The sequence below is a fragment of a genome, unplaced genomic scaffold (genome assembly GCF_019419815.1).
Source record: "Pyrus x bretschneideri cultivar Hongxiangsu unplaced genomic scaffold, Pyrus_bretschneideri_v1 Contig72, whole genome shotgun sequence".
NCBI classification, from domain to species: domain Eukaryota; kingdom Viridiplantae; phylum Streptophyta; class Magnoliopsida; order Rosales; family Rosaceae; genus Pyrus; species Pyrus x bretschneideri.
In genome coordinates, this window is record NW_025999812.1 from 1,958,269 (window position 1) to 1,969,583 (window position 11,315).

The following is an 11,315-nucleotide window of genomic DNA, read 5'->3' on the forward strand; positions in this document are numbered from 1 at the left end:
CCAAACACTTATTATCTTGTTACCCATACACCCATCTTCTTCCTTCTTTCCCAGAGCCGGCACCCCAACCGCTTTCCGTCAATCTCATCCCCACACCTCCTCCCTCAACCTCTCATTTGTCCATCCCAACCGCATTTCCTTCCCCGTCGATCCCACTCCCACCCCCTCCTTCGTCGTCCCGACCGTAATCTCTTCTTCGAGTCTCCTCCGGACCTCTGTTAATCCCATTCCCAAACCACAAACATGGAGAAAAGAAGACCCATCCCCACGGATCTGGAATTATACGTTATTGATTGTGAATGAAAAATATATCAGTAGTAAAGAGATCTAAGGCCCCTGGGGTTGGTAAGAGGAGGATGGTGCCAAAGGGCAACAAAGAGGGAAGGTGCGAAACTTGCCTTCTGGGAGGTAGGCCATTAAAGTGGTCTGTAAAAATGGGCCTGTGTTTCTCCATGGTTGAAATCAGAGAGATGATAGCTGTTTGGTTTGCTATCTTTGTAACCAAACGCAAACCAACCCTTTTAAACCCAATACCAAACAGAACTCTTCTTCTCCGATGTCTGTTAATCTTACATGCCAGGGCTATGGTTTCTTCTTCAGCCCATCTTCTTTCCTCCATCTTCTCTCCTCCATTGATCCCACCCCCGCCCTAATTTCTCTTCCAACCATTGATTCCACCGCTGCAATGAGATTGACGGAGCCCAGCTATGTGGGTTTGACGTGGATGCCGCCGACTTGTGACGACAAGATTACAAATCGTCGATGATCGAGCTTGGCATGGCTGTGGAGGACAAGATTGGTGAAGTCTTGAAGATGATGCCGGAGCCGAGGAGGTCACGGTGGCCGATCTTCACAGACTTGTTGGACAAGAGGAAGATTATTGTTTGGTCACGGGTTTAAAGCATGAATTTGTGTTTGGTTACAGAGATCGCAAGTTCCGTAGATTGACAGATGGTTTAAACTTATTGGGCACCATAGGTGGTCAGTAAAATTCTCTAATGACTGTTCAGTATCTAAGAGCAGTTTGATTGCGTGAAACATCTCCCAGGCAATAACAGTAACTGCCCTTAATAAACAGTAATCATCTTTTGTATCTCTACCGTTGCACTTCAATAACCCTGGTAATAGACAATAAAATATTAGTATTTTATTTATTTATAAAATAATACAAAATAATTTTAATTGTAATTTCGGATAAGATTTTTAATCGTTCTCGTTGCACCATGTGTCATTATCCGAAATGTTATTAAATAATATAAAATAATTTTATTTGTAATTTCGAATAAGATTTTTAATCGTTCTCGTTGCACCACTTGTCATAAAATCCGAAAAGACAATTATTTGTGATGAATTTCCGATAAGATTTTTAATCGTACTCGTTGCGCCACGTGTCATTATCCAAAAATACAATTATTGGTGATGGATTTCTGATAAGATTATTAACCAATCACGTCGCGCCACGTGTCATAATCTGTTTACAATCTTTGATGATAGATTTCTATCAGATTTTTTACGAATAACGGCATGCCACGTGACATTATCTACAACCTAATCCTTTATGAATCCTCCATATAATCCATCATCCATCCTCACAAATCTCACACCAATTTTCTCAAGATCTCTATCATTATTCATAGTTTCTACTTCCTTCTTCACAAAAATTTCTATCATTATTCATAGTTTCTACTTCTTTCTTACAATGTCATCTTCTTCCTCAAGGATGATGTGGGAACTCGATCAGTAAGAGGAAGAATTATTTAACCAATCAGAAGGTACAAATGTGATTGAAAGTAGTTGAGAAAATATGAAATTGTGGTGTAAGGTAGGATGATAATGAGAAGGTATTTATAGAAAAGTAAAAACAATTTTTTTTTTTCAGATTTTTTACAATTTTTTTTAAATTTTTTTAAAAATTTTATTCAACTAATTAATCTCTGCCGTTGAACATAAAAAAATTTGAATTCCAACACTCCAAATTGTGCCACGTGGCACAACGGTAAATTTTCTTAATTTTAAAACTATTTTTTATTTATTTATTTATAAAGTAGATTAATATCAACCGTCAATCTCATATCGAACGGTTGATATTAAATTAGAATTTTTTTTTATTATCGTTGCAAATTGGACGGTCCATTTTAAAGAGCTGTTGAGATCGAACGGACCGTGGGAAGCCACATGGCTTCCCAACGGTAACTGAGGTAGACTACACCACGGGGCCCTGGGGTCTGAAATCTGTTAGCTGACGCGGCACACGCGCCTGACAGAAAGAAAAATTTTAAAATGTGACTGGCGCCAGGCTGACGTCAGCCCTGTGTCAGGTCCACCTCAGACTCGCGGGCTAGCAATTCCTCACAGGCCTATTTAGGGGTGGTTCGGTATGGGATCCCATATCGAAACCCTTGTCCTGATTCCCAAACCGAAATTTTCGGGAATCCCAAATTCAATACCAATCCTAAACCAAATTTTCGGGAATCCCAATTTTCGGGAATCCCGAAATAATTTCGGGATTTCGGGACAAATCGGGAATCCCAAAATGCTTTTGGGCTTTTGGGCTTTTGGACTAAAATTTGACATATTATGCTTTTGGGCCCAAACTGCCAATTTGTTATTTCTACTAATTTGCCTACTGCCCACTGCACAAATTTGACATAGTTTCATAAATTAAGTTTCAATCTACCCACTACCCATTTGTGCACAAAGTTTCAATAATAACAAAGTTTCAATCTGCCCACTACACATGCATCATGCATGCAATAAAAATAAATTAGGTACCAAACCCAAAAGAAAAAATAATAGTTACAAGCCAAGGTTTTAAAATAAATAAAGTAACAAACTCAAAAGCAAAAATAATGGTTATAAGCCAAGCTAGGTGGTGATTCTGGTGAAGGAAGGCTGGTGGCACAGTGGCTGCGCTTCAAGCTCTTGATGGAAAGGAAGTGAAAATTGAAATGGGGGATATGACCTAAAAACAAATGAACGGCACAGATTAAATCTAAAACAATGAACGGTTGAAATAATTCTCTTATAATTAAAAAATAATATATATATATATATAATATTTATTTCGGTTCGGTATGGGAATACCGAAAAAATGGAGATGCAATACCGAATCCCGTATCGAAAATTTCGGTTTGGTTCGGGATGACATACCAAAAATTTCGGGAATTTTGGTTTGGGATCGGGATTTTTTCGGTTTGGTTTGGGATTTTTGGGATTTTTTTCCAGCCCTAGGCCTATTGCTTAAGCCTGCCCAATCCCTCGGGCTCCCCACGCTGGAGGGCTTCAGCCGGGCTATCTTGCCCTGTTTGGTCCACTGTCCCCCGAGCATTCCATAACGGTGGACTTTCTCGAAGTATTGTCCTCTTCACAAACATATACGTGTATATTTGTTAGTGGGCCATGTTAGAGTTAGTATACTTGTGGTACTGAATAGTCGTTGCCCAAGTATTACCTATAGTAAATGAGAATGGTTATGGAATAACCCATAACCATTGGTCAGAGGAAGGCCAGATCCTTTTCCTAGAGATTCCATGATCGTAATTGTGATCATTCATTGTATATCGTGTTGTCAGAAATCATTTTAAATTTTAAATTTTAAATTAAATATAAATAGTACCTAACAAAAATTGACCGCATTATATACAATGAACGGTCACAATCACGGAATTCTAGAGATCCCCAAGAAAAAGATCATATTCCCAAATGAAGAATTGCAATTGATTTGCAATTTTTTAGTTAACACATGCAGACACGTGGAAGATTGGGAGGCTACTTCCCCTATAATTTTGTACCACATGTTTGGCGATGATTATCTCCAAAATGTAACCACGGCGGTGCATGTGGATTGTTATTTGTTCAAATCCATGCGTGCGGGTTTTATTAGGATTTGATGTGATAAGGCTAAAGCACAAGGATTGAATTTGGTTGCATTTTTCACTAAGTTCAGAGTCTTGGCAGTAGTAGGATTTATCCCAAGCTTGAATGGTGGAAGAGTTCTAGTAGCATGGCAAAACCTATATCAGCTTATCAACCAACGCGTACTCATCTCTATAAATACAAGAAACTGTGCAACATTTCAGGCCCCTCCAATGTTCAACACATAATTGCTCTACGCAAACCTCTCAAACACCTTGAGATTTTTTTTTTTCCGCTAACACATCTTCAATTTGGATAAACAGTACTATGAAGGCAACCGGTAACATCTTCAGTTTGGGTAAACAACACTGGAGCCGTAGAATCAACCGATCGATGAGCACCTTGTTTGGGTAAACAACATTGGAGCCGTAGAATCAACCGACCGAGAATCACCTTCAGTTTGGATCAACAACACTGCTTCGAGATCGACTAGTTATTTATCTAAATCTCGGTCAACAAGGATTTCCGAGTCCTTGTTGGTAGAGGTCATCTCATCAGCCTTCTCAGCAAAGTAAGGTGTTACCAGGTTACTACATTCGGCACACTGAAAGCCGAATTTGATATTAAACTTCGTAGAATTAGCAGCCTTGTCTTTAGGCTCTAGAACCTGAAGACCGAGACATGTTCCTTCCTCGGCCGCAGTCACGAGATCAATAAGACATTAGCGCACCCAACGCCACATCAACATACATTTTACTCCCCGCCCAACTAGTTAGCATGTCTCGCATTCAACCAAAGGACATAGTTAGTTTATTAGTTACTCGACATAAGCGCCACGTAAGCTAAGTAGTTTTTAAAGTCAACACTTTCATAATTTAGTTGCATCTACCCATTCATATAACAATGTTAAGTTGCTGGTATCTCCTCAAATTTATAAATAAATTATATTATCCCGTTTAGAAATTTAAGGAGATAACAACAATTTTAAATTGTTAAATAGTTTAGATTTTGTTCCAAAACTAAGATTGTTAGATAGATGTTACTAAATAATAAAAGCCATAGAGAGGTCACATCTATTTTGGATGCAGAAGATTTGAACTTTTTTGTCATATCCCATACCGACTCCGTCATAGCATGATATCGTCCGCTTTGGGCCCCAACCACTCCCTCACCGTTTTGTTTCTGGGAACTCAGACGAGAAATTCCCAGTGGGTCACCCATCTTGGGAATGGTCTCGCCCGAACTCGCTTTACTTTTGAGTTCCGATGGAATCTGAAGCCAGCGAGTTTCCAAACGGCAACGTGCTATATGAAGGTAGACATGTACATATAAGGCACATCACCCCCTCTCCGTTGATCGATGTGAGATGTTACAATCCACCCCCTTGGGAGCCTGACGTCCTTATCGGCACACTTGCACCACACGGTAGAGTGGCTCTGATACCATTCTATCACATCGCAGACTAGCTCCGTCGTAACACGATATTGTCTGCTTTGAGCCCTGACCACGCCCTCACGATTTTGTTTCTGGGAACTCACACGAGAACTTCCCAGTGGGTCATCCATCTTGGGAATGCTCTCGCCCGAACTTACTTAACTTCGGAGTTCCGATGGAATCTGAAGCCAATGAGTTTCCAAAAGTCATCGTGCTATATGGAGGTGGGCATGCATATATAAGGCACATCACCCCCTCTCTGTTGGTCGATGTGGGATGTTGCAATCCACCCCCCTTAGGGGCCTGACATCCTCATCGGCACACTCGCACCACATGACAAAGTGGCTTTGATACCATTTTGTCACATCCTAGACCGGCTCCGTCGTAGCACGATATTGTCCGCTTTGGGCCCCGATCACGCCCTCACGGTTTTGTTTATGAAAACTCACACGAGAACTTCCCAATAGGTCACTCATCTTGGGAATACTCTCGTCCGAACTCGCTTAACTTCAGAGTTCCTATGGAATCTGAAACCAGTAAGTTCCCAAAAGATCTCATGCTATATGGAGGTGGGCATGTACATATAAGGCACATCAGTCCCTCTCTGTTGGTCGATGTGGGATGTTACATCTTTTCCTGTACGGCGTCGCAATCGGGGTCTACATTTCAATTCATCATAATAAATTATCATTGTAAAAAAAATTAGACAAATTCAAAACTTTAAGACATTCATTTACATCGAATAAAATAGACGAATAAAATTATATAAATAATAACATTGTGGTGGAGACCTTAAAAAAGAAAGAAACAAGAAAGTGATGTGTGATATCATACTAGTGTAATAGTGTACTAGTACATCAGAAAGACAAAGGATGCAATCAAATCATGTATACAATAATCATCTTGAATTTTCTAATGAAATTCTATTTTGTTTTTCATGTTTTGACGATAAGAAAGGGACTTTTTTCTAATGAAAGACAAATACTTCTCTATCTCTCTCTCTCTCTCTCTCTCTCAAAGTCGGCTTTCTTTCTTCTCAAATTCATCGTCAACAAATCGACATTCAAGGCCAGTCTCATGTTTTCGCTCCCAACGGCCTGCCCTTCTTTTACATCTCTTGGCCGATTTCTCAGTTGGGTTGTCTGCAATCTTTGATTGCATTTCACACAAGGATCTGTTGAGCAAATCGAAGAGTTTGATGTCTCTAATATTTTATAATTATTATCTGGCTAAGTTTCGGCGTGCCTCACTAAGAGATTGAAGAAGATTGAAATAAAGGCCAATCTATCAGTCTCATCATCTCTGCTATCAGCGAGTCCTATTAATTATCCATCAAAATTAAATATTAAATAGGTTTTTTTATGTATTTGTATACGTATGTATGTAATGAGATGACCTATTGGTATGCTATCATCTCTTAATATTTGTATGTACGCTAAGAGATTGTATATATGCATGCTATCAGTGATTCCTTTTAATTATCATTTGACGGTTAAATAAAAAATAAATAATACACTTTTAGTGTTTTAATATTCACTCTTAATATTAACTTTAACCATAATGACTTTAAATGTTTAATCAACAGATGACCGAGGTAACGAGACTCAAAAAATAGTGTACGTAAGGGCTAAATAAAGCAAAATTGGTGAAACTATTGAGGGTATAAAGGTAAAACCACACGGGAGGCATTTCCTTCGTTCATGGAGGAGTATTCTCGTCAGAGCCCGGTCATACACAAAAGAAAACATAAAAACCAAAGATACAAGAGAAAGACCTCAAATGAAGCTGCAGCAATGGCGTTAATGGCAACCAGAACAAACCTCTTTAGGCTTCTCACTACAAAAGCACCGATTTTGGGATTTAGGTCTTCCTCCAATGGCCTCAAGGGACCCGTTCGGGCCGACCGGAGAGGTGGAGCGGTGTCAACTTCGTCGTATTCGACCTCTGCGGTGGCGCAGCAGCCTGAGTCCGGGACCATTGGGTCTAGGCCGCCGCACATGGGGCTGGAGATATGGGGTGTGAAAGATTACGAAGATTATAGAAGGTCTTTGTATGGTGAAATCACTCACAAGGCTTTGCTAGTTGATGCTGTTGGTACCCTTGTTGTTCCTTCCCAGCCAATGGCTCAGGTCCTCTCTCTCTCTCTCCAACGCTTTACATGCACACAGCCGGCACATATCATTTCTTAATATTTGTATGCATGTAAATTGTAATGAACGTTTGGGTTTCTGGTTTTTATATATATGAACTGAATTGTCTGGGTTTCTGGGTTTGTATATCAATGGATTGAAGCTTTTGGAGCTTGTGTCCTTTCTTATTTTTGTTTCTTTATTTTGTGTTTTGGGATAGTTCCATAAATGGTAAAAATCCAAGAACATCCTGCTCATATTTCCATTTTGAGATTATATGTAGAGATATTGATTATTTTTGCATCTATTGAATTTCTGGGTTTTGTGTGAGAGAATTAGATTCCTGGGAATTTTCCTTTAAAAGTTATATTTTGGTTTTGGTTTGTAGCGTTTGCAGGTTTTGGGATTTCTTTTTGTTCTTTTTTTTTTTTTTTTTTTTTGTTCTCTCTCTCTCTCTCTCTCTTATCTGTCTGTATGGCTGCTGACATATTGAATATTTTTCTGTTTGCATAGATATATAGGAAGATAGGTGAGAAATACGGAGTGGAGTACTCAGAGACGGAGATTTTGAACAGATACAGAAGAGCTTACGAGCAGCCTTGGGGAAGATCTCGTCTCAGGTCTCTTCCCATCTTGTTTTCAATGTTTCTATTTTCCCTTGTATACTGGGGTACATATGGTTTTCGATAATCCATTTGCTGTCGTTTGAAGTGTAAGTTTTATGTCTTTACTTTTTTTACTCACTGGCCTTTTATCGAAATTTACGTCAATTTTTGCCTTTAATACCTATTATTTGGCATTTTGGAAGTTGGCTGGGAAGCTAATTCATAACCTCTGTGTTCTTAAGTTTATTGGTAGAGATTTGATGCTTCATGCAATCAACTTCACTTTGTTTCTCATAACCGAGTATTGACCGGGAAAGATCTAACAATCTAATGGTCTTGTGGTTCCTTGTATTTTGGAAATATATTGAGAGTCCCGTCAAGTCTAGCGTAGAATTTTCCCCCGTCTAGCCATTGTGTTTTCAATGGTAATCGGTCAAGTAGAAGTGAATCCTTTCTTTCTGTTTCTTTTCAGTGTCCCCCTTAATCTCAATTAGTTAATGCAGAAGTTTAGCAGTAATTCTGCCATGTTTGGAGTGAATTCTCTGATTTTCTCTTTTATCTTTAAAGTGAGCATTTTCTCTTTTTTCATTGTAGATATGTAAATGATGGGAGACCCTTCTGGCAATATATAGTCAGTTCTTCCACTGGCTGTTCCGATTCTCAGTACTTTGAAGAGCTTTATAACTACTACACGACTGACAAGGTTGGGTGATTTTTAAGTACCATTTTCTGTATAGCAATATAGAGGTGTGAAGTGGGTTATAATATTTTTCTTTGTTTTCTCATAGGCTTGGCACCTCTGTGATCCTGATGCTGAGAAGGTGTTTGAAGCTCTGAGGAAAGCAGGTGTTAAAGTAGCTGTTGTATCAAATTTTGACACCCGATTAAGGCCTCTTTTACATGCTCTACATTGTGAACATTGGTTTGATGCAGTAGCAGTGTCAGCCGAAGTAAGTGAATTGCTTAGAAATTTTCTACAGTAACTCTTTGCGTCGTTCTCTCTCTCTCTCTCTCACACACACACACACAGGGACCACAGACAGACACATATTCTAGGATCTTCTGCAGTACGTACGGTTCTTGAATCAAGTGATTGGTTGTCCATATTATCCATCGTTCAGAAATTAAGAAGTTTAAGTCCGACAAAGTTAGTCTTTATTTTGTAGTAATAATTAAAAAAAGTGATACTGTACTTGTTGTTTAACTCCCACCCTCCCACACAAAAAGAGAATGCAAAAGCTAAATGGGATTTTCGGGAATTCCATATTTGTATTATATACATACAAAAAGATTTGAACTCTTTTTCTTCTCCACATAATCCGTTGGTCTGATGACAAAATAACTCTCTTGTTGGTATCATTGTGTCACTGTTGATGCTATGATTATTACTTATTTGAACAGGTTGAAGCAGAGAAGCCAAATCCAACAATATTTCTTAAAGCTTGTGAATTATTGGGAGTAAAACCTGAGGATGCTGTGCATGTAGGTGATGATCGTAGGAATGATATATGGGGTGCTAGAGATGCAGGCTGTGATGCTTGGCTTTGGGGAAGTGATGTTCACTCCTTCAAGGAGGTATATCCCCGTCATGTCTTTTTATGCTAAGGAAATTTTAGGCAAGGGTATTATGCTATATGATTTAGTCCCTAGATAACTTCATGGAAACATTTAATGGGCATATCGTGGTTGCTCCCAACGCAACCTTTGGATTAGGGAACTTTGCTCTAATTTTTGTGGTTCTCCCTACGGTGTATCATATGATATACAGAAGACTTGGAGTGCCGATCTAGCTTTGTTGAGGTGGGTGGTTCCAGCATCTTGCATGGCATTTTTCTGAAAGAAACATAAGGTACTAGGAGGAGGGAAATAAGGGTATAGAGGTCCTGTGCAGATGTAGTGTGATGGCTGTTCTTCGGGGTGGTCGGTTTGAAAGCAAAAGAAGTATCTTTTTACAGCATTAGGGAGAAGGGAAGGAATTTTTATGAGATAAAGTTCGATTGAAGTCATCCTTGTTGGCTCGGTTTCTTCGGAACTCTGGGGACGGACTAATTTTTTTAGGCATCTGTGCTGCTATTATTAATCAGGGTTGGTTCCATTATCTTGCCACATTTCAAACGTCTTCGTGCTAACTGTTTGGCTACTTTAGTCGAGTTAGAATACTATCATTAAGAGAGCACCAGCTGCAGGACGAATACATGCTTTGTCTGTCTGTAGCATTAGTGTATTGGTTCAACAACAACAACAACAACAACAAAGCCTTATCCCACTAAGTGGGGTCGGCTATATGTATCCTATAATGCCATCGTGCTCGGTTGTGCCATGTCTTCCGTTAGACCCAAGTAGTCCAAGTCTTTTCCTAGAGTCTCTTTCCAAGTCTTCCTAGGTGTTCCTCTACCCATTTGGCCATGAGCCTCTATCTCGTAATCACATCTTCTAAACTTGCAGACCCGCTTAATTTATTATCTAAGAGCCTTGGAAATGTGTGTCAAACTTTCTTGGCGTTCATCTTCGTTGTCGATGTTGATGTCCTTTTCACCCTTGCTTTTGACATTCTGTTTTTTTTGTAGTCATCGTCTACCATGTATTTTATGCGTATCTTTTCTAGTCATCCAAAAATTGCACGTTATTTCATTTGTGTAAACTAATTACTTATGTGCTGCTAATGCAGGTGGCTCAGAGGGTAGGGGTCCAGGTTTAACATGACGTCGTAACGACCTGAATGATGCTCGCTCTGTACAGGTTTTTATTTATCTTCTTCGATGTGGGGCGCTGTGTAATTACGCTCTTGGTGTAATCTGTATAAGAGAGGCGTAAAACCTAAGAGAATTATCATGCTGAAGTGTCGATTTCGTACTAATTTAAAGTTAATGAAATGGTAAGTTACAGTTGCATCACATTCTAATAGCATAAGAGAATTATCACGTTCTGATAGTGCTAGAGACCTCACACTGATTTCTGAAACTTACAGTACAAGAAAACTAGGCTTATATTTTCGATTGGAGCCCCTCTCGTTTGGCAGGCCTTGGCGGATGAACAGTCTGGGGCTGTGTGCACCCGCGCAGCCCCAGACCTGTCGAAGAAAATTACTGATGTGCTGCTAAAGTGATTGTGAGAATTTTCGTCTCTCCTAGAAAGTCTGGGGTGGGTTTGGGTTTTTCCGACTGAATGTTCCATGAATTATTCACTTTCAGAAAGCAAAAATCATATTTTTATTTTATCAGGAAAGAAAAAGAAAATGAAAAAGATGTCATTTAATACTATGCTCTAGTGATATTCTTCTTCATTTGTAAGT

At 39.3% G+C, this 11,315-nt stretch overlaps 1 protein-coding gene across 1 annotated transcript; it reads left to right on the forward strand.

Annotated features, from left to right (window-relative positions):
- The first annotated feature begins 6,838 nt into the window (after window positions 1–6,838).
- On the forward strand, window positions 6,839–10,914 carry LOC103932165 (haloacid dehalogenase-like hydrolase domain-containing protein 3). Its single transcript, XM_009341715.3, has 6 exons — window positions 6,839–7,418; window positions 7,932–8,038; window positions 8,618–8,726; window positions 8,812–8,973; window positions 9,425–9,598; window positions 10,692–10,914. Exons 1-6 carry the CDS (start codon window positions 6,990–6,992, stop codon window positions 10,719–10,721), a joined length of 1,011 nt encoding a protein of 336 aa, XP_009339990.2. The 5' UTR covers window positions 6,839–6,989; the 3' UTR covers window positions 10,722–10,914.
- The last annotated feature ends 401 nt before the right edge of the window (window positions 10,915–11,315 follow it).